The sequence below is a fragment of the Sus scrofa genome, chromosome 1 (assembly GCF_054392235.1).
Source record: "Sus scrofa isolate SSC_HxYL_T2T_F1_AM1 chromosome 1, Sscrofa_HxYL_maternal_Yorkshire_Landrace_v2.0, whole genome shotgun sequence".
NCBI classification, from domain to species: domain Eukaryota; kingdom Metazoa; phylum Chordata; class Mammalia; order Artiodactyla; family Suidae; genus Sus; species Sus scrofa.
Window position 1 is genome coordinate 199,449,931 of NC_139383.1, and position 24,701 is coordinate 199,474,631.

A 24,701-nucleotide genomic window follows, 5' to 3' on the forward strand; every position below is an offset into this window, starting at 1 on the left:
CAACTCCACCTCCTAGAGTAATAAAAACAAAAATAAATAAACCAATGGGACCTAATTAAACTTAAAAGCTTTTGCATAGCTTTCCTAAACAAAATGAAAAGACAAAACCACAGAATGGGAGAAAATACTTGCAGACAAAGCAATGATAAGGGATTAGTCTCCAAAATATATAAACTCATGTGGCTCAGTATAAAACAAACAAACAAAAAACCCAATAAAAAAGTGGGCAAAAAGACCTAAATAGACATTTCTCCAAAGAAGACTTACAGGTGGCCAATAACACATGAAAAGACGTTCAACATCACTAATTAGAAATGAAAATTAAAACTACAATGAGGTCCCATCTCACACTGGTCAGCAATGCCATCATTAAAAAGTCTACAAACAACAAATGCTCAAGAGGGTGTGGAGAAAAGGGATCCCACCTATGCTATTGGTGAAAATGTAAATTGGTGCAGCCACTATGGAAAACAGTATAGAGGTTCCTCAAAAAAACTAAAAACAGTGTTGCCATTTGATCCAGCAATGCTACTCTTGCACATCTATCTGGAGAAAACCACAGTTCGAAAAGGTACATGCGTCCAAATGTTCATTACAGCACAATTTGTGATAGCCAAGACATTGAAACAACTTAAATATCCTTTGACCGATGAATGGGTAAAGAAGATGTGGCATATATATATGTATACATATATGTGTGTGTATGTGTATATATATATATATATATATATGTATGTGCATATATGTGTGTATGTGTATATATATATATATATGTATATATGTGTGTGTGTGTGTAATATAGAATAGAATATTACTCAGTCATAAGAAGAATGAAATAACGCCATTTGCAGCAACATTGATGGACCTAGAGATTATCATGCTAGGTGAAGTAAAGCAGAAAAAAAAGACAAATATCATATGATAGCTATAACTTACATGTGGAATCTAATATATGACACAAATAACTTATCCAGGAAACACAATCAGACTCATATAGAGATGAGACTTGCCAAGGTGGAGGGGGATTGGGGGAGGGATGGAATGGGAATTTGGGATTAGTAGATGGAACCTATTATATATAGGATGGATAAACAAGATCCTACTGTACAGCACAGGGAAGTATATTGAATATCTTGGGATAAACCATAATGGGGAAGAATATGAAAAAGAATGTATGTGTATGTATATATAACAAATCACACTGCTGTACAGCAGAAATGAACACAACATTGTAAATTGACTATACTTCAAATAAACTTTAAATCAACTATACTTTAAATAAAAAATTTATTTAAAAACAAATGTTTTGGGAGGTGGAGCAAGATGGCAGAGGAGTAAGAGGTCACGTTCACCTTCTCCCACAATCGCTATCAAAAAAACACATCTATTTGTAAAACGACTCTCACAGAGCATCAACTGAATGCTGGCAGAAGAACTTAAACCTCCAAAAAGGGCAAGAAACTTTTGACATAACTGGGTAGAACAAAAGAAAAAAAGAGAGAGAGAAAAGGAATCAGGATGGGACTGGCATTCCCAAGAGGGAGCAGTGAAGGAGAAAAGGAACCCACATCCTGGGAAGATCAGCTGAGTCGGCAAGACCTCAAAGTCTCCGAAAAAAGTGCAGCAGCTGGACTGAGAACTGCAAAGCAGAGTGAGAGCCGCATGGATCATCTGAACCACCGGCCTGGACACCACAGTGTGAGATGCTCGGCAGGGGCTGGGTGCTGAGACTCAGGCTCCAGAAGTCAGTCCCTGGGAGAGGACTGGGCTGGCTGTGCAGGGACAGCCTGAGGGGCTAAGGAGCAGTGTACCACTGGCGGGGGAGCCGTATGCCACGGGCTGAGGAGGGGAACACCACAGCAGAGTTAACCCGGGAGAAGGTCCGGATCCACAGGAGAGGCAGGGCGCCATTGCTGAGGAGGGGAGAGAAGGAGGGGTGGACCGCCATAGGAAACTCCCTGCACTGGAGTGTGTGTGTGCCCGCAGACTCTCAGAGGGTGGGGCGGCTTGGCCATAGGCTACTGTTGGTGAGAAGCCTCTTGCTTGTTTAGGGGAGACTGGGCACTCCTTGTGCAGGCTACAAGTAGCCAAGCACTTCTTGTGTATGCTAAGGGCATCAGGGGGCTAAGTGTGATGTGGTGCCTCTTGCATGATCTACAGGTGGCAGGGACAAACCTTGGCTGTCATCTCAGAGGCCAGAGGGAGGCATGGCTTGCCACCACTGGGGGCCTGTGAATGGGTTCCACCTGTGACCCCAGTCACCTCAGGGGTTGGCAAAAAAGAAAAAAAGAGGGCACTGCAACCAAGCACCATATACTGCTGCTCTCACTCCCCTGGGAACACACCTGCTCTGCAGCTGCCACTGCCAAATGCTTTGGGTGGCATCCAGACATTTGGTCACTGTCCCTTCAAAGACCCTACAGCTAGGAGCAGCTGGTGCAGCACCTCCTTCATGGGCTAAGCAGGACAGGGTGCTTCTTGCATGGTCTGCAGGTGGCAGGGGGAAAACTGCCACAGTGATCCCTGATTACAGAGGTGGACATGGCCCACTGCCACTGGGGATACCTGAACAAAAATCAGTTGCAGCCCCAACCACCTCAGAGGGCACCACAGAGAAGAACATTGCGATGGAACACCACCTTTTGTTGCTCTTACTCCCCTGGGAGCACACCCGCCCTGCTGTTGCCACTGTCAAATTCTCTGGGCAGTGCCCAGATGCTTGATCACTGTCCCTTCCCAGAAACCTGCAACTAGGAGCAGCTTTTGCAGCACCTCCTGTGGGGGTGGCAGGGTGAGGTGCTTCTTGCATGGTCTACAGGAGGTGGGGGCAAATCGCCACAGTTATCTCTGGCTCCAGAGGTGGGAGTGGCTCGCCACCACTAGGGGTCCATGAACAGACACTGCTTGCAGCCCCATTCACCTCAAGGGCACCACAGAGGAGGGTGCTGTGACCAAACACCACCTGTTGGTGCTCTCGCACCCCTTGGAACACACCTGCCCTGCTGCTGCCCCTGACAAATGCTCCAGGCAATACCCACACACCAGATCTCTGTCACTTTCCAGGATCCTGCAAGTAGGAGCAGCCTGTACAGCACCTCCTATGTGGGCTAAGTGAGACGGGTTTCTTTATGCATGGTCTACAAGTGGTAGCAGGAACCCACCACAGTTATCACTGACTCTAGAGACAGTTATGGCCCGGTCCCACTAGGGATCCCTGAACAGGCACCACCTGAGGTTCCAGTCACCTCAGAGGAGGGCACTGCAATTGAACACAAGCTGTTGTTGGTGTCACTCCCCTGGGAACTCACGCACCCTACTGCTGCTTCTGCCAAATACTCTGGTCACCTTGGAGATCTGCCTAGAGATTATTACCACTTCCCAGGGCCCTGCAACTAGGAGCAGCCTGTGCCACCTTCCTGCAGGTCCTTGCTGCTGTTGAGAGCCCAATGACCAGACACTGACTGCTGGCTCTACCCATTGCCTCCTTTCCCCTGAAAATATACTGATCTTCCTTGGAATAACAGTCTGCTCACACCAAAGAAAGAGACAGCAAATATTCAAGCTCCCACACCAAAAATAAATAATAACCCAAAAATACAAAGGGGTATTCGTGCATAGAAGTAGCCTTACAAGACTACAGTTTGGCTTCCCCAAACTCACAGAAAAAGAAAAACACAAGCAAGATGAAGCTCATAAACCATTCCCAGTTAAAGGAACAGGAGGAATTCACCTAGAGCAGTCAACAATGAAACAGACCTCCACAGTCTGACGGACATCGAGTTCAAAAGGGAAACAGTGAAAATACTGAAGGAATTGAGACGCTACGAACAGTAATGCAGATTCCTTTAGAAAGGAACTAGAAAATATAAGGAAGAGCCAAGAAAAACTAGAAAATTCATTTGCAGAGATGCAAACTGAGCTAAAGGCAATAAAGACCAGAATGAATAATGCAGAGGAACAGATTAGTGATTTGGAAGATAGAATAATGGGAATCATCCAATCAGGACAGCAGACCAAAAACCAAATGAAAAACCATGAAAGCAATATGAGACCTATGGGATGATATAAAGTGGGCCAATCTACACATTATAGGAATTCCAGAAGGAAAAGAAAAAGAAAAGGGGATTGAAAATATATTTGAAGAAATTATGGCTAAAAACTTTCCAAATCTAGAGGATACTGATATCAAGATACAGGAAGCACAGAGGGCCCCAAACAAGTTGAACCCAAACAGGTCCACACCAAGACATATTATAATAAAAATGGCAAAAGTTAAAGAGAGGATTTTAAAGGCAGCAAGAGAAAAGCAAAGCATTAATTATAAGGGAACCCCCATAAGGCTCTTAGCTGATTTTTCTACAGAAACACTACAGGCCAGAAGGGAGTGGCAAGAAATATTTAAAGTGCTGAAAGAAAAAATATTGCAACCTAGAATACCCTATCCAGCAAGAATATCATTTAAAATGGCAGGGGAAATAGAGAATTTCTCCAAAAAACAAAAGCTAAAAGAGTATAGCAATACTAAACCCATTCTAAAAGAAATACTGAAAGGGCTCCTCTAAATTTAAAAATAAAAAGTAAGAAGAATTAAGAAGGAGGAAACCACAATTGGAAAGCAGTCACTTAAATAAGCCAGCATACAGATCTAAACATGAAGATGCTAAAAAAAAAAAAAAAAAGACATCAAAGTTATACAACGTGGGGAAGGAAAGTAAGAAAATACAGATTCTTTTTTTATTTTAATGGTGTGTTTGAGCCTATATGACTATCAAGCTAAAGCAAGCAGATATAGGAAAGGAATAACGTACTTAAAAAACAGGGCAACCACAAATCAAAACCAAACATTACATTCACAAAAACTGAAAAGAAAAATACTCAAGCATAAAATAAATGGAAACCATCCAACCAAAAAAAGAAAAGAAGAGAAGAGAAACAAAGAATCAACTGGAAAACAAGGTTTAAAATAGCAATAAACACATATATATCAATAATCACTTTATTTTTTTTATTTATTTTTTTTTAAAAGTCAGCATTTTTATTTTTTTATTTTTTTTGTCTTTTGTCTTTTTGCCTTTTGTTGTTGTTGTTGTTGTTGCTATTTCTTGGGCCGCTCCCGCGGCATATGGAGGTTCCCAGGCTAGGGGTCGAATCAGAGCTGTAGCCACCGGCCTACGCCAGAGCCACAGCAACGCAGGATCCGAGCCGCGTCTGCAACCTACACCACAGCTCACGGCAACGCCGGATCGTTAACCCACTGAGCAAGGGCAGGGATCGAACCCGCAACCTCATGGTTCCTAGTCGGATTCGTTAACCACTGCGCCACGACGGGAACTCCAATAATCACTTTAAATGTCAATGGACTGAATGCTCCAATCAAAAGACACAGAGTGGCAGATTGGATAAAAAAGCAAAAACCTTCAATCCACTGTGTACAAAAAACTCACCTTAGGGCAAAGGACACATATAGATTGAATGTGAGGGGATAGGAAAATATATTTCATGCCAATGGACAAGACAGGAAAGCAGGAGTTGCAATACTCATATCAGACAAAATGGACTTTAAAATGCAGGCCATAAGGAAAGACATAGAAGGACACAATTTAATGGTAAAAGGATCCATTCAAGAAGAGGATATTATAGTCATCAATATATATGCCCCTAATATAGGAATACCCAAAATCCTACAACAAATCCTAACAGACATAAAAGGAGAAACTGATAGGAATACAATCATAGTAGGAGACTTTAACACCCCACTCACATCAATGGACAGATCCTCCAGACAGAAAATCAATAAGGCAACAGAGATCCTAAATGACACAATAGAAAAGTTAGACTTAAAATTGACATTTCCAGGACATTACATCCAAGAAAATCAGAATATACATTCTTCTCAAGTGCACATGGAACATTCTCAAGGATTGATCACATCCAGGGGCACAAAGCTAACATTAACAAATTTAAAAATTTAGAAATTATTTCAAGTATCTTCTCTGACCATGATGGCATGAAAGTAGAAATCAACCACAGGAAAAGAAATGAGAAAACACTGACTATACGGAGGCTAAACAACATGTACTAAAAAAACCAATGGGCCAATGAGGAAATCAAGAAGGAAATTAAAAAACACCTTGAGACAAATGATAATGAAGACACAACCACTCAAAATCTATGGGATGCCACAAAAGCAATGCTCAGAGGGAAATTCATAGCAGTACAGGCCATCCTCAAAAAAGAAGAAAAATCTCAAATCAACAACTTAACCGACCACCTAAATGAATTAGAAAAAGAACAACAAACAAAACCTAAAGTCAGCAGAAGGAAGGAAATCATAAAGATCAAAGAGGAAATCAATAAACTAGAGATAAAAAAAAAATAAAACCAAGAGCTGGTTCTTTGAAAAGGTAAACAAAATACACAAACCTCTGGCTAGTCTCACCAAGAAGAGAAGAGAAAAAACCCAAATAAACAAAATAAGAAATGAAAAGGGAGAAGTCAAAACTGATACTACAGAAATACAAAAAGCCGTGAGAGAATACTATGAACAATTGTGTGCTAAAAAAATTTGACAAGACGGAAGAAATGGACAACTTTCTAGAGACTTACAGCCTGCCAACTGAATCAAGAAGAAATAGATCAGCTGGAAAGACTGATCACTAGAAATGAAATTGAATGCGTCATAAAAACACTCCCTACAAATAAAAGTCCAGGACCAGATGGCTTCACAGGTGAATTCTACCAAACTTACAAAGAGGAACTTATACCCATCCTCCTTAAACTTTTTCAAAAGTTTGAAGAAGAAGGAACACTCCCAAAGACATTCTATGATGCCACCATCACCCTAATTCCAAAACCAGACAAAGATACCACCAAAAAAGAAAACTATCGGCCAGTATCTTTGATGAATATAGATGCAAAAATTCTCAACAAAATTTAGCCAACTGAATCCAACAACATATAAAAAAGATCATACATCACGACCAAGTGGGATTCATCCCAGGTGCACAAGGATGGTTCAATGTATGCAAATCAATCAACGCCATACACCACATTAACAAAAGAAAAGTCAAAAACCACATGATCTTCTCAATAGATGCAGGAAAAGCATTGGACAAAGTCCAACATCCATTCATGATAAAAACTCTTACCAAAGTGGGTATAGAGGGAACATACCTTAACATAATAAAAGCCATTTATGACAGACTCACAGCAAATGTAATACTCAATGGAGAAGAGCTGAAAGCCTTCCCACTACAATCTGGAACAAGACAAGGATGTCCACTCTCACCACTGTTATTCAACATAGTACTGGAAGTCCTAGCCACAGAAGTCAGACAAACAAAAGAAATAAAAGGCATCCAAATAGGAAGAGAAGTGGTAAAACTGTCACTGGATGCAGATGACATGATACTATATATGGAAAACCCTAAGGACTCAACCCAAAAACTACTTACACTGATCAACAAATTCAGCAAAGTAGCAGGATATGAGATTAACATTCAGAAATCAGTCGCATTTCTGTATACTAACAATGAAATATTAGAAAAGGAATATAGAAATACAATACCTTTTAAAATTGCACCCGAAAAAATCAAATACCTGGGAATACACCTGACCAAGGAGGTAAAAGACTTACATGCTGAGAACTATAAAACATTAATCAAGGAAATTAAAGAAGATGTAAAGAAATGGAAAGATATTCCATGCTCCTGGGTTGGAAAAATTAATATCATAAAAATGGCCATACTACCCAAGGCAATCTACAGATTCAATGCAATCCCTATCAAATTACCCATGACATTTTTCACAGGACTAGAACAAATTATCCAAACATTTATATGGAACCATAAAAGACCCAGAATTGCCAAAACAATTCTGAGGAACAAAAACCAAGCAGGAGGCATAACTCTCTAAGACTTCAGGCAATATTACAAAGCCACAGTCATCAAGACAGTGTGGTGCTGGTACCAAAACAGACATACAGACCAATGGAACAGAATAGAGAACCCAGAAAAAAACCCAGACACCTATGGTTAGTTAATCTTTGACAAAGGAGGCAAGAACATAAAATGGGAAAAAGATAGTCTTTTCAGCAAGTATTGCTGGGAAACCTGGACAGCTGCATGCAAATCAATGAAACTAGAACACACCCTCACACCATGCACAAAAATAAACTCAAAATGGCTGAAAGACTTAAATATAAGACATGACACCATCAAACTCCTGGAAGAGAACATAGGCAAAACATTCTCTGACATCAACCTTACAAATGTTTTCTCAGGTCAGTCTCCCAAAGCCGCAGAAATAAAAGCAAAAATAAACCAATGGGACCTAATCAAACTGACAAGCTTTTGCACAGCAAAGGGAACCAAAAAGAAAATAACCAAACAACTTACAGAATGGCAGAAGATAGTTTCAAATGATGCAACTGACAAAGGCTTAATCTCTAAAATATACAAACAACTTATACACCTCAACAGCAAAAAAGCCAACCACCCAATTGATAAATGGGCAAAAGACCTGAATAGACATTTTTCCAAGGAAGATATACAGATGGCCAACAAACACATGAAAAAATGCTCAACAATCCTGATTATTAGAGAAATGCAAATCAAAACTACCACGAGATACCACCTCACACCAGTCAGAATGGCCATCATTAATAAATCCACAAATAACAAATGCTGTAGAGGGTGTGGAAAAAAGGGAACCTTCCTGCACTGTTTGTGGGAATGTAAGCTGGTACAACCACTATGGAGAACAGTATGGAGGTACCTTAGAAACCTATACATAGAACTAACATATGACCCAGTAATCCCACTCTTGGGCATATATTCAGGCAAAACTTTCCTTGAAAAAGACATGCACCCGCATGTTCATTGCAGCACTATTCACAATAGACAAGACATGGAAACAGCCCAAATGTCCACTGACAGACGATTGGGTTAGGAAGATGTGGTATATATACACAATGGAATACTCCTCAGTCATAAAAAAGAACAAAATAATGCCATTTGCAGCAACATGGATGGAACTAGAGACTCTCATACTAAGTTAGTCAGAAAGAGACAAATACCATATGATATCATTCATATCTGGAATCTAATTTATGGCACAAATGAACCTTTCCACAGAAAAGAAAATCATGGACTTGGAGATAGACTTGTGCTTGCCAAGGGGGGAGGGGGAGGAAGTGGAATGGACTGGGAATTTTGGGTTAATAGATGCAATGGAATGGATTAGCAATGAGATCCTGCTGTGTAGCACTGGGAACTATGTCTAGTCACTTATGATGGAGCATGACAATGGGAGAAAAAAGAATGTATACATGTATGTGTAACTGGGTCACCATGCTGTACAGTAGAAAAAAAATTGTATTTGGGAAATAACAATTTAAACAATTTAAAAATCAAAAAATAATGAAAATGAGCTGTATAAAATAAACTAAATCTGTTAAAACTGAAAAAAAATAAATTTTTTAAAAAAAGAAAAAAAATGAGAATTTATCAAAAACTCTAATGATGGCAGGTTAAGTATTACTATCTATATATACACCAGTCTTCTAATAAAAGAAGGAAAGAACAAATAACATTGATTCTTTACCGCATTGTTCAAGTATTGTAAAAAGTCTCTCGACAGTTGAGAAATGAGATCATTCAGTAAATTGTGATCCTGTTTTTGTGCTATAAAAAAGAGAGAAAAAAATGACTATCTGCAATATTCTTTAATTAAAAAAAGTAACCAAAATAAGACACATGCCTGGTTTTGAAAGCCAAATATTTTTGTAAGGCTTGTAACAAAAACTGGAAATCAGGTGCTCTCCAGTGCTGCATCCACTCGGTGCAGCCTGAGGGTTCGACTCCTCAGAATCAACCAGTTTAAACTCATTTTAACTTCTTTTTCTTCCATTTTCTTTAAAAATTTTTTCTTAAAACATGCTTATATAGCTATTTCTTGATCTGTCATTTTAAGACATTTTCTATGTACTTCCTGCTACATAGAGGAGGACAGAGCTGTTTCCATCCCCACACCTCCCACCTACACCCACAACCCACCTTGCTTCCCTCTAACCTTCTCTTCAAGTCAGTGGATTTCATTTAAGTGAATTTTAACTCTTTGGATCATTATGACAATGTAAATATTGTTCACTAGTGAGACAAATGGTGTAGTAGGATTATATTTCCTTTTTGGCATAGTTTTTTTTTTTTTCTTTTTTGCCTCACTTTTAAAAAAATTGCTTAGTTTTCCACATCCATATCACTAATTCATTTCAAAACCTATACCTGTAAAATTTTTCTGAACATGACTTCCCATTTGGTCAGGTAACCCATCAGTCCCATTTCTCTGCCCGTCCCTGCTACTTTGTATACACTTTCATTAGTCCTACTGCTCAGCTGACCTCCTGGAACTTCCCCCTTGCACCTGCCTCATGTCGGACCTCTTGCTTTCTCATAGCTCCCCCTTCTCTTCATTAATTTCCTCTACTTGTTGAGGCAAATTTTGTGTAGTTTCCTGAGAATGAGTAAATGAGATCTTGTATATCTAAAAATATCTCTATTCTATATCTATACTTGACTGATAGTTTGCTTAGGTATCTAGTTAATGTTGGGAATTATTTTCTCTCAAAAGTTTGAGGGCAATGCCTCCTAAGTTCTAGTGTGATACTGGTGTTAAGAAGTCTGAACCATTCTGATACCTAATCTTTTGTGTGAGATCTGCTTTTTCTCCCTAGAAACCTTTAGGATCTTCTCTTTTTTTCCTCTCCTGAAATACCACAGTGATGTGGCTTAGTCGTTTCTATCATATACTGTACTGGGGGTTTGACAGGCCCTTTCAAGTAGAAAACTCATATTTTCCAGTTCTGAGAAATATTTTTTTATTATTTAATTGATAATTTTATGCTTTCCTTTTTTTTTCTTTTTCTGGCCTTCCTATTAGTTAGATACTTGATATCTCAGAATAATTTTATAATTTCATTACCCTTTTATCCTGTAAATTAATTTTTTGTTCTATTTTTGGAGAGATTTCCATATTTTTTCTTATAATCCTCCTATTGAATTCTAAATTTTTAGTTATATTTTCATTTCTTTTCTATCTTTTTTTCGGGGGGGGGGTCTTTTTGTCTTTTTAGGGCTGCACCTGCAGCATGTGGAGGTTCCTAGTCTAGGGGTCTAATTGGAGCTGTAGTGGCCGGCCTATGCCACAACCACAGCAACGTGAGATCTGAGCCATGTCTGCGACCTATACTACAGCTCATGGCAACGCCAGATGCTTAACCCACTGAGTGAGGCCAGGGGTTGAACCTGCATCCTCACGGACACTAGTTGCAGTCATTAACCGCTGAGCCATGACAGGAACTCCCATATTTTTTATTTATAAGAGCTATTTTTTTGTTGTTCTGGATGTTCTTTCTTTTAAGCACTTTGTTCTCTTTTCATAAATGCAGTATCTTATTTTATTTCTCTAAGACTATACATTTAAGATATATTCTCTATAATAATAGAATAATATTCTCTATTTCCTGTGTGATTTAGTTTCTGCCATTCACATTGGAGTTTTTCCTGAGATGTCTGGTGATCTGCCTATCCTAATTAAGAGTGAGGGACCAACAAGTTTGGTCCTAGGTGGGCTTCACTGCACAGTGATCAGGAAGGGACCAGCCATGCTGTTGGAGGATTCTCGAATGTTAGATTCTGTGAGGCTTTTATCTCAAACTGTTCAGTTTCCTTGGGGAAGAATCCAATCATCTTCTCAAGGTGGGGAAGGGATTATAGAAGAGTCATAACACAACTGGCTGGCAGCCTTCAACAAGCTGAGCCATGGAAGAGGGTCGCAAAACAGCATCTGTCTTCTGCCCTCAGCCACATCTGATATCCTGAAGTTTAAAACCCTCTGACCCAATTTCTCTGCTGGCATTGGGGAAGAACGATACTCAGCTGTACCTAAGAGAGGACCTTGACCTGGAGGTCTAGCTGCTCTGCTTGCTATAAAGACTTGCAGCCCATCTTTAGCTCCATGACTTACCTCTGGCTTCACAGCATCCTGAGTCAAGGATGTCCCTAGTCCTATAGAGAGAACTTCTTGCTCTCATGCCATGATTCTCTGCAAGCACCTGCTATTTACACTTCTCTTTCAGCTAATAGCTTTATCCCATTACACCTTCCAAAACTTTGCTGATATTTATTCTCTGCTGATGTCTTCTCTGCCAACCTCATTGCACTTAACAGTTTATATCTTTAAAACAACCTTTTGCACATATTTTTATGAAGTTTTATTAGGGAGAAAAGATAGAAGCGTGTGTTTTATCCATCATATTTAACCACATCACAGCATTCTTCTGTCTGTGTACTGAGCCCTTATATATTATACCCTCTCTAAGTCTCACTGAGGGCAGGTAAAGTACATTTTCCTACTCGCTGAAGCACATTGCTAGTAGGCCCCCTTTCCTTCTTTTCTTCTACCTGCCCCTCTTTTCTCTTCTTTCTTCAGTATTTTACCCACATTTTCTTTGATCTAAGAGAATCAGTCCTTACAACAGACTGCAACATATAGCTTACTTTCACACTCACAGGGTTTCTTATAAGCCTCCACCTAGTGCAAGAAGGCATGGAGGAAGGTTAGGGAAGTAGAAAACTGGGAACATGTATATTGTAAGTCTTGGTAAAAGACCAAGAAAACCTAAATTGACTAAATGAAAACCTGGCAAAAATGGAAAATCAACTGAAGAATGGGGATCAGACCAATGACCCAGGTACGTACCCTTACACTATTCTTATACTCTTAAAAATCCACCTTCCTTGACAGTTACCACTCTTCACTTGAATACTTGTTTATTTCACATTTGGACATATTTAGTTTCCATATGTCTACCCTGTTTTGACACACTCTTTAAATTCCTGTCCCCATATTCGTCTTTGCCAGGTGATCAGTTCCACTGCAGTGCATGTTTATATACTCCTGTTCCAGTATTTTCTGTAATTTTGGTCTGGCCTTCTGATTCCAATGGCACTTCTTTAATCATCTAGAAGAAAGAAGTTCTAGAGGTCGTCCTGCTTAATAACCTAAATCCTTTACTCCCCAAGTTCAAGACTTACACCTCTAGTGATGGTTCTAGATTTGTGAACTTTTGTGTTCAGGGTTGGATGACCACACCCAATTTTTGTGGAGAAAATAACTGCTTTTATATTAAACACACACGGTTGTGCCATGCAATAGAATGCAAAATATGCATACTTTCAGACACATTTCACATCCTCTATGAAGCCCCCAGATCTCGGATAAACTCTTATCCATCTCTGCCTCAGGGGTAGGTTATGGAAAAAATCTGAGGAGTACCTACCTGATAAGCTTCATGTTAAGAAACAAATAATTCCCCAACATAGTAGGAGATGAAGGAGTTGGCACTACCTTTACCAAGTACAGAGAGAAACTGTGTAATATGGTTGCTACAAATTCTTAATTTTAAACATCTTTAAAAGAGAAAAGGAAAAGGTTGACAAGAGTAACAGTAGTACTGTGGTATGGAGGACAGGAGATTAGTGGAAGATGCAAAAACTAGAGAATAGAGAGTTAATGCTGATGGGAAAAGATTGGAGAATTTCAACACTGGCTTGTGATGAATGACCCACCTTTGTTAGAACACAACAGTGAAAACCTTACCTGGGCTTGAGGTCAATTACTGCTTCATATGTACCTGTAATGACATCAGTGAGCTCTTCAAATTTTTTGTTTTTGTCCATGTACTCTTCTTCTGCCACATGAAGTTGTGGAAGACACTCAACCAGTTCATCTTCCTTTACTTTGTTAATTTGCGCTTCCTGAACAAATCTTTGCTTTAAAGACAGTAAAGCTGATTGTGAGGTATGATTGTGGAGAATTTCCACCCTATTCTAGAATAACATGTCAGGTCTTTGATGGGGAGAGTTCTGTCTATCTTGGTCTCCTCCTATCCTAAGATGCATAGAAACATTTAATGAACATTTATCAGCCAACATTTATCAGTCAACTCATGGGCTTTCTATCAATCTCGAGTGTTAGGAGATTAAATTCACTGGACTCTACAAAGATCCTTTCAGGTCTATAGCCCTACTGCTATGGTTCTAATACTGCTACCATAGATGTATCCCCTAAAACATATCTGAGAATAATTCTATTTATTGATATTTTATGGAAAAAATAATAAAACCAGGCAGCAAAACAAAATGTACACAAGCTCTAAGAAATGTGGCTGTAAGGAAGAAATGGGGAGGGGTAGAAATAAACGGATATAATTCCACACTACAGGGGTTAAAAGTGCCCAAAACAAAACATGAAATGCTTGCTTATATATTCAAACTCAGGTTTTATTTCATTTCAGATGGAATATAGTTGAACCTCTCTTAGGAAGTCAGGGTGGATTTAAAATGGTGACTAAGGCAAAGACAGCCAATTGACATTTACAATCTATTCCCCCATCCTCCAACATCAGGACTGCTGAGTTTTAGTTGAGCATACACCTGCCAATTAGAGTGATTTCCCAGCTTCCCCTGCAGGAGGGTATACCAACGGGTTCATGGACAGGGTGCTACATGAGGTTTCTGGTCCTGCTCCTACAGTAGGAAGGGGTATGTGCTCCCTGGGTCCCTCCTCCTTCCCCCGTCTGGAAGCGGATGAGAATGGAAGCTGCCACTTGCACCCAGAGATGTCACCCTCATGCTGAAGGTGGCACACCCGCCCTTCCTTTCCTCTACCTGTTTCCTTCAGCCTGTACTGGGAAAGATTTTCTCCTCTGTAATAACCATGTCAGGGAGACTTCTCAACTAGATACCCAGACTCTTAAGATTTGAATAGGCCATACTTGACCCAGTTTACTCTTAAAGACTTTTATTTTCATTTTTTATTTTTATCTAAGTTTCATATATACATAATTTGAAGGAATCCCGAAGTACCAGAAGACCCCCAGACATGCTTCTCTGGTGGGAGGTGTCCTCAGAACACAGCCAACCAGAGACTAGCTCTATTAATAGTGATAGCTTGGTGCAAGAGAAAGAGACCCACGGGGTGAGGTGTGAAGGCCTCCCTGGCTGAGAAGCCCCATGCTCAAATAGGAACCAGCATCTCTTAGGCATACAGCTCACGGCAATGCTGGGTTTTTAACCCACTGGGGGAGGCCAGGGATTGAACCCCCATCCTCATGGATACTAGTTAGGTTCATAACTCCTTTTGGGGGGGGGGTCTACTGTTTATCTTGTTTATTTTCAAGCCCCACCCCCATAAGGGAAAGTTCTTCGGTTTGGGTTTTTTTTTTTTTTTTTTTTTTTAAACTCTTTTTAAAAATTTCTGTTTTTCAGCACTTAGAAAAATCCTGGGCACCCCGGGAGTCTACAACTAAAAGAGAAATAGTTCCCACCTCTCCTCTCCTCCCTTCTGTTCCTTCTGATTTTGTATGATTTGTGCAATGCTTTTTTTCTCTTGTTTGTTCCCTGAGTGGTGCCAATTTCCAACTCTCCTCTTCCTATTTCTGGCCATCCCCTTCTGACGTCTCTTCTCTGAGTTCCTATATTTCCATATGGCTGATCTTCCTCGGCACCTCTATAAAATGATTTATTCTGCATTCATGGAGGAATGTTGAGTCACAGTTTTCGTCTTTCCGGCACCATTTTTCTAAGGGTGCTTCCTTTGCTGGAAAGTTTCACTCTCCTTTCGCTTGTTTTTCTCATAACATTTTTTGTGTGGAGGACGTATCTGCTTCTTTTTTGCTACTCATCTTAGAAAGAATTGGCTTTTCCTGGGACCAGTTATCTGCAGAGAGTTTCTGCAGGACCTGGCAGGGTGTGTGCGATGTAGGAGGAGTGGGCTTGGATCTGGTAAGATCTGAACTTTGACATATAAGGACTGCTCACATGTAAGGACCTACTCCCTTGCTACAGCCAGGCACCAGTGCCTTCAAATAAAGCTCCTCTTTGGGTACAGACAGGCCTTTTCCTCCGTCTTCAAACTGAATCAAGCCTTGAAGCCTTCTCCTCTCATCCCTTTTTTCCTCAGCTCCTCCACCAACGGTGGTTTCTAAGAAACATGCCTTGCCTGTCCAGGTAACGCCATCTCCTTAAAAGGTTTGTTTTCCTTGTGTGTCTGGAGACCTGCCTTCTCTGGGCCCCCTGGGGCCTTTCAGTGCCTTCTCCCTCCACTTCCTCAGCATCCCTGCTCTATTTTATCCCAGGCTGGCTCTTGGCAGTTCTCTGGCAAATATAATGGCCTCTCTTTAAGGAGGTCTGAGGTCGGCCTCCCTCACCCTTCATTACTCTCCTCAGCCTTTCCTGTTTCAGCGGTCTATGGTTTTCTCCAATATGCCACCTCTCTCTACGGACTTTGCCAGCCTTCTCCTAATAACTTGGAGTGTGCAATTTTTTTTTTTAACTGAAAAAAGAAAGAGATTTCTAGTTGCTCTATTTCTTTTTTAGGAAAAGAAGTAAGATTCTGAGTTCAATTGCAGGCTTGCTCATACCAGAAGATTTACTTTACATTTAACTGATCAGAATGGCAGGAAATACCCCCCAACACACACACACAGAGCCATCTAAAATCGTTCTTAGATGTAAAATAAAATTTACCTCATACATGCTCAACTCTTGAATTAACTTTTTTTCTTTCACAACAAATTCCTCCTCCTCTTGTTTTAATTGTAATGTAAGTTGTTCAATCTGTGCCAAAAATTCATGGATCTCCTTTTCTCTAAAACTGGTCTAATTGGGAAAAAGAAAAAAAGAGAATGTATCATTTATCTTATAGTGTGCAATACAACATTTACAACATTTTCAAACAGCCAGGTAAATTAACATCTCTGTGTAGGAGACTTGGCTCTGATTTCAGGTTATATTATTTCTCCTGGAGGGGGATCTTTTCACCCTCCAGCAATTAATTCCTTCCCCAAACAGTATCTATAAATGACATGAAGAAATGGGGAATGGGAGTAGCAGGGGATGGAGGGTAGGCAGAAGATAAATATAGGCGCTAAATAAATGATGCTTCGTCTCTATTTTTAGAGATAGTTTCTCTAAATGCCATTCTCAAGTTTTAGTTTTATGCTTCAAAGCCATATTCTGCTGAGAACTGCTACTCTGCTAAATTCTGATAGTTAATATATAGCAAATGGATACATTTCTGAAGTTACATAATTCACTCTAAACTTGAAATCAGCAGAAAGGAAAATACCTTTTAATAAGGAAAGTATAATGAAATATTGAAGAGTTACTGACAAGCAATATAGCTAGCCAGTACTAAGCCTCTTAAGTGCCTTTACCTCTTGCAATAATCCACTGCGTCTCAGTTCAGCATCCTGAATTTCACCTATAATTTCTTGTATTTCAGCCTTTATCTGGATGGCCCAACGTGTGTGTTTCTTTAGCAAATAAGCTTTTTTCCACTGGGTTATAATACTAGAGATTAGAACAGAAAGTGTTATCATCAAACTGACCTCACAGTTTCCTGAAAAGATGAAGGAATTGAAAACAAAACAAATCCTATTATGATTATACAAAATTGTTTGTGCTGTTGATGATGTAGACTAGGCACATTAACTGAAAAAATAAGACAGGACATTAGCTGATTCAATGCCATCTTTACATATTAAGTTGTGCTGGTACATCCAATAGGACAATGCGCAAACCACACTTGGTAGCCTGGTAGCTTGCCTGCTTCAGGTAAAGGACAGAAATGCGGAAGATCCAGGGGTAGGTGGAAAAAGATAAGTCTCAGACAGAAATACTAATGGAGTTACAAATTACTCAAAATGCTAGTAAGGGATTTCGAGCTGCTGGGCTCTCAAATTTTTCTCTCCACCATAATATTAAAAATCTGTATAATTAGAAAAGGATAAAAATGTCCCATTGGAGTTTGATGAATAGTAATAATAACAATGACAACAACAAAAATATAGCTAAGTTTCTGCAAGTGTCTTCTAGGCGCTGGGCCCTGAGCTACATATTTTTACATGGATCTTACCCACAGCAACCCACTAAGGTAGGTGCTACTATCATTCCTCACTTTATAGGGATGGGAGCGGAGACATTATTAAATAACTTAGCCCCATCACAGAGCTAGTAAAAAGCAGAGCAACCAAAGCAGTCCATCTGCATAACCTGCGTGTTTGACCACTCGCCTCTGGCCTGCAGATCACCTCCCTCACTGGTCCACACAGAAGCCTGGATAAGCAAGAGGCACTGTGCAGATCTTGGCAATTTTACTCTTTGGAGACTACACATGATTGGAATGAAAACCTCTGGTTCTGTTCAGTGATGAAAAAAGCAAACAAACAAACACATCTGGATCCAAGAGCACTCATATCATTTAATTTGGGAGAACAATTTCCTTGGACTCTAGCAACTGACAGACACTCTGAGGAACTGCTAATTAAGATAACCTATACTACTTATAATATAAGTAGGCTTTTGTTTTTGTTTTTGTTTTTGTTTTTTGTTTTTGTTTTACCATCTCTCATGTTCTCTTTGCCGGTTATCACTCAGGACTCTTATTTGTTTCTGATATACTTCCTTTGTTGCTCTAAAAACAAGAAAAATATATTGGATTTTGCATTTGTGGGAGCTGTTAAAAGGTATAAAAGACTTTCTGCATAATTCTTATGTACAATAAAATTACTATCTAATTTAGAGACAAAACAAAGCTTGTGACAGACTAATAGACAATTACAATTTTCTGCAAGTGCAAACTGCCTTTGCAAGTATTGAACCCAAGAATATGTAAGGACATATTTTAAGGAGATAGTTGAGGAAAGGTTATTAGTGGATAATGTTTTATAGAAGGAGGAACATGGGATGCCAGGATGGAGGTACAATCTTACCAAGGAAAGGACATCGTCATGTGCAAAGACATAGAGGAAAGGAGCAAGTCAGGATTCTAGCGGCCTTAGGCAAACTTCCTGCATACAGAGGACACGAAGGGAAGTAACTCTCTGACAAAGGAGGGCTGAAGATTAACAAAATGGTGAGGAATCTGGATTCTAGACTGAGTGCTGATTTGATGCGATGTATAGCTTAGAAAGTCAATACAGATTCTTGAACTAGGGATGAGTGGTAATTAAGGATGGAAGATGTGCCTATGAATCTGGGATAGAGGGGAATGTGAAGGCTCTAACACAGATATCAGAAGCAGCTTACAAAGAATTCAGCTCCTGGCTAACCTTTCAACAAAAGAATCAATGAAAACAACTTATCTGGGCTGTCAAACAGTGAAAGCCAATTAGGAACCTCCTCTTCCATAGTATATGAGCAATTGACATAGATTTACTATCACCATTGATTAAAAACATAAATGCAGAGGAATAAAGATTAAAAATTTCAAAGGCAACAAACATACCGATGAAGATCATTGAGGGTGATAAGTCCTTCTTCCATATTTTTGATGTCCACCCTTCTTTTTGATAGGAAGTTTTCTTTCTGAGCTATAAATGCCAGTTGTTTCTGATTTCTACCATGAAAAATAACAGTTATCATTTGTCGAAGGTTGAAATAATCATTTTTAATTTCTCAGTATAATAAAATATGCAATCAAAAACAAGAATTTAAAAAGTCGTTTGCAAAGTTCAATTCATGAACTTAGCTACCAAATAAACTATTGAAAATAGAAACAAAGTCTTTTTGCTAGTCGTGGCTAAATATAAACTTATGAAACTCTTTGAGCCATGAAAGGCACATTAACTGCAACAGCAACCATAAAACCATAAGGACAGGTCTATAGTACTTCATCCCTCTGAGTAGGTATGTCTCTTTGAATGAATTTATCAGTTCTGTTATTCTTTTGTAAAAGATGAAGGAGTCGATCAGGCTGACTTTGGATAGGGCTCTACCTCTTCCCAGCAGTGTAACCTTAAAAAGAAACTTCACCTGTGGGTGAGCCTCAGGATCCCCCTCCAAGAAATGGGAATCTCAATACCTATCTCACTGAGTATAAGGATTAACGAAGATGTAACATGCTCAAGCCAGTAGGTGGTAGCCATGAGGTATTTTATTAAAAGTTGTTTTATTTTTTTGTCTCTAAGTTTCAGAGAGAATAATGAGATGTTTTTGTTCAAATTTCCAGACATTGACAGGAACGTGCCTATAACAGGACATGCTTTAAGTGTCTCGTCTTCTTCAAAACTGTTGTGGACTATATTGTGTCCCCCTGCCCCCACAAATTCATATGGTGAAGCCCTGGCCCCCAGTTCTGTGGTCTTTGATTTGACTTATAGGAAGTCATGAGGGTGGAGGCCTCTTAGGCAGAGACATCAGAGAGCTTGCTTTCTTTCTCTCTCTACTGTGTAATGACACAGTAGGAAGGCAACTGGCCATCTGCATGTCAGAAAGGGGGCTCTCACCAGAACCTGACCACACTGGCACCCTGATCTCAGACATTCAGCCTCCTGAACTGTGAGAAATTTTTCTATTGTTTAAGCTTCAAAGTCCATGGTAATTTGCTATGGTATCCCACGTTAAAGAACACAAAACCCAACAAAAATGCTTTAGTGTTACAATTGTTTTTGTAATCAGTACATTTTATGATTCAAACTGAGAACTTGGTATTAATCTGAGGAAAGATTTTGCCTGAAGAATACTAAAGTATCATTCTTAGTAGGTTGTTCAACTGGATGAGATAAAATGATTGCAATAACATTTAAATGCTAAAACACTGACCATAAATTCAGCTGCACACAAGTGGGCCTTGACCCCATAATTACACTTCCATATAGCTTAACTCTGAGTGTAATAATGGATTATTACTTACATACTTCATGCTTGTAAGATGTTATTCTGTAATACTCACTAGGAAAACATTGGTGAATGCCCACTACCTCATAAGCAATGGGCAAGATCCTGGGAATACAGTGCTGAGTAAGACAGAACAACTGACAAGGCAATTTGTACCCAGCTGGTAACAATGCAGTGAATGATGGAAAAGGAATGGCCACAGAGAGATTTTCAGAAGGACCATTCTGGTGAAAGGGAAGCAGACAAGTCAGGGGTGGTAGAGAAGAAAGTATAAAACTTTTTTTTTTTTTTTTTTTACTTTTTTAGGGCCACACCCATGGCATATGGAGTTTCCCAGGCTAGGGGTCGAATTGGAGCTACAGCTGCCAGCCTACACCACAGCAACACCAGATCCAAGCTGAGTCTGCCACCTACACCACAGCTCACAGCAATGCAGGATTCCCAACCCACTGAGTGAGGCCAGGGATCAAACCCACATTCTTATGGATACTAGTCGGATTCATTTCCACTGAGTCACAATGGGAATGCCTAGAAAGAACTTTTGATAGGAAAGCCAAACCAAAGAGGCTGAAAGGAATGAAAAGAAGGGAGTTAGAAAGGAGGATAGGATATATTTGAGAACTACTTGAGAGGTGGAATTGACAAGCCTTGATGCTAGAGCAGAGTTTTAGTAAAGTAATAATTTAGTAATAATTTTAGTAAATTATTCAAGGGATTTCCTTGAATAATTTCCCATCCTCTGAGTTAGGGGATTGTGTCAATGACCAAATCTTTTTCTGAGATAGGAAATGCAGGTGCAGAGCCAGTTTCTGATGAAAACAGAACTCATACTTCTTAAAGACAGTCTCCTAGAGTAAAGGCATGGTTATTCTTTTTTAAGAATCTGACTTAGAAGTAAAAATAGCGGATTTAGTATTTATGGGTTCTGTCTGGCTCACATGAGGAAAACATTATGCAGTATATAGAGAGGTGAATTAGGAGTATATTTATTTATGATTGGGTAAAGAATATTTTATTGTCAACAGATCTTAAAACTAGAATAAGCTTAAGTGGAGAGTGACCATTTTGATAGCAAAGGAAGCATAACTATAGCATGTGGATACATGTATGGATCATGGATAGAAACATACTCAACATGAATTTTCCGTTTCTGCATGAAAACCTTATTCTCCTCATTTAAGACAATTTTATATTGTCTGGTAACAGTGTTCAATCTCTCTTGTAGATCTTTGTTCTCTAAACGACAGTTGTTCAGTTTTTCAGCCACCTAGAAAAAAAGGAATTGAAGTAGAAGATTTGCTTCATGGCTTTTTTGAGGGGTTCAGGGCACAGTCATGGGGGTAGCTCTCTAGAGCATTGAGTATATTACTTCATACACAATGACAATACCATGAATGTTGTGGGGACTCTCCTATAAATTATGACAAAAGTATAGAAAGGTAGTAAACACTGATGCAAAACCATAAAGTAATAATTCATTCTGAAATAAGGATTGGGATTGATAAACTGGGATCATTCAGCAAGATCTGTATGTCCTTTTCCCAGAAGATAAACTACACAGGGAAAAGAAAGTGTAAAAATCAACAGAAGCTCTTGCTCAAAACCTCTCTGACTGGATATCATGCTTATCTATTGTTAAATATTTCTATTCAAGAACAAAGGATAATACCCATCAGTGTTCTGAAGAACTTTGTGTTTGGATGTCTCTACTGAATTGCTTCAAATGAAGTAGGCAAGTTAGGTTAGGAAGGGATGTATATACGGATATATATCTAGAGAGTCCATTGGTCTGATGTGTCATTTATGGCTCTTGTTTCCTTATTGATTTTCTGTCTGGATTATCTGTCCATTGATATAACTGAAGTGTTAAAGTCCCCCACTATTATTGTGTTATTTTCAATTTATCCCTTTATGTTTGTTAATATTTGCTTTATGTATTTAGCTGCTCCTATGTTGGGTGCATATGTATTTACAATAGTTATTTCTTCTTGTTGAATTGATCCATTTTTCCAATATGTATTGTCCTTCTTTTTCTCTTGTTATAGCCTTTGATCTAAAGTCTATTTTTCTGATATTAGTATTGCTGTCCTTACTTTCTTTTTATTTCCTTTAGCACTGAACACCTTTTTCCATGTCCTCACTTTCAGTCTGTGTGCCTTTATCTGAAGGGAGTCTATTGTAGGTAGCATATATATTTATTTATTTATTAATCCATCAGCAACTCTATGTATTTTTATTGGAGTATTTAGTCCATTTACATTTAAAGCAATTATTAATAGGTATGTACTTACTGACATTTTGTTGATTGTTTTCTGATTCTTTTGGTAGTTGCCTTGTACATAGCCAATTGCTTTTCCTTTTCTGCTTTTTAAGATTCTCTCTTTATCTTTAATTTTTCCCATTTCCATTACAATGTGTCTTGGTGTGAATCTCTTTGGATTTATCTTCTGTGGGAATCTCTATGCTTCCTGGACTTAGATAGCTATTTTCTTTCTCAGGTTAGGGATGTTTTCAGCTATTATTTCTTCATTTATGTTCTCTGTCTCTTTCTCTCTCTTCTCTTTCTAGGATCCTTAGAATGTGAATATTAGTATAATGATATTGTCCCAGAGGTCTCTTAAACTATGTTTATTTTTTTAATTCTTTTTTTTTGTTTTTTTCTGTTTAGCTTAGTTGACTTCCATTATTCCCTTCCAGTTTACTGATTAAATCTTTAAATCAGTCACTGTGAATGACCAGGATTATTATTGGTTAATGAAAATGCCACTTATGGAAATTTTTACATTTTCAGATATACTTAAAATATTAACTAAAAATAATTTTAAAGTCATCATTTCTATGTTCCTACCTGTTTTATCTTCAGCAATAATTCACTTTTTTCAACATTAGATGCATCATCCAGTTTTTCCTTGTTAGTCCTAAAAAAAAGCCTATGAACAAAGGAAGCCAAATAAATTCCTATTAGGACATGTTTTCCAGCAAAGCCACATTTATTTCTGACATCAGAAACTTCCAGTCCCCATCTACCTATGCAATGTTTTTATTTATAATTTATTAAATAATCATTTTTATTCTTTTGAATTGATATATATTAATACTTTGTATATTAATTAAGAATCAATTTTTGAATAATATGCTCTGAAGGTGTTATAGGTACTAGAGATACAGAACAAGATAAGTCTCTACCCTCACGGAAATTATACTCTAGTGGAGTACTCAGAATATAAGCAAGTTATAAAAAATAAACATATTTCAGAGAGTGTTAAATGTTCCAAAGATCACAAGGTAGGATAAAGGATAGAGAAATCTTGAGAGTGAGGATAGTACTATAGATAGGTGATTAGGGAACATTTCTTGGGATAACTTGCAAAAGACCTGAAGGATGAGATGCTTTTAAGGAAGAGCTCTTCATATAGAAGGAACAGCAGGTGACAATATCCTGAGAAAGCAACAAGTTTATTGTATATGATGAAGAAAGGAGTGTGAAATTGCTGAGGAAGTATACACAGCCCACATCATGTAGGGTCTTGAAGTAGAGGTTCAGATTTTATTTTGAAGGGAACCAGGGGAGAATTTTTAAAGGAAAATGGTGATATGAACTGATTTGCATCTTGTAAAGATAATTCTGGCTACTTAGTAGCAAAAGACAACAGTATAGGAAGACAGGCTATGTAGGAGTTTATGACAGTGATCCAGAAGAGATAATGGCAGGTGGCTCAGATTAAGATTGTAGTGGTGGAGGTGGTGATAGCTGGGAATCAGGATATATTTTGAAGATGAAAGCAAGAGGACATGGCTTCAGATTTGACTGGAGTTAGAGCTGGGTTAGGGTTATGTTAATTGGTTTGTTAGGTTAGGGTTAAGTAATGGGGAAAGCAGGAATGGTGGATGACTCTTTGTTTTTCTGGCTGGGGTAACTAGGTAAATGGTAATATGGAAGATGAAAGGAAGACCTATTTC

General features: G+C 38.8%; 1 protein-coding gene across 1 annotated transcript in view; it reads right to left on the minus strand.

Moving 5' to 3' along the window:
* CCDC175 (coiled-coil domain containing 175) overlaps positions 1 to 24,701 on the minus strand; it is a 73,910-nt gene that overhangs the window by 18,272 nt on the left and 30,937 nt on the right. Inside the window, 8 exon segments of the mRNA XM_013985897.3 lie at positions 9,604 to 9,683; positions 13,694 to 13,832; positions 16,590 to 16,721; positions 17,279 to 17,414; positions 18,466 to 18,537; positions 19,351 to 19,461; positions 21,872 to 22,008; positions 23,590 to 23,671. Of these exon segments, the coding sequence (XP_013841351.3) occupies positions 9,604 to 9,683; positions 13,694 to 13,832; positions 16,590 to 16,721; positions 17,279 to 17,414; positions 18,466 to 18,537; positions 19,351 to 19,461; positions 21,872 to 22,008; positions 23,590 to 23,671 (889 nt within the window).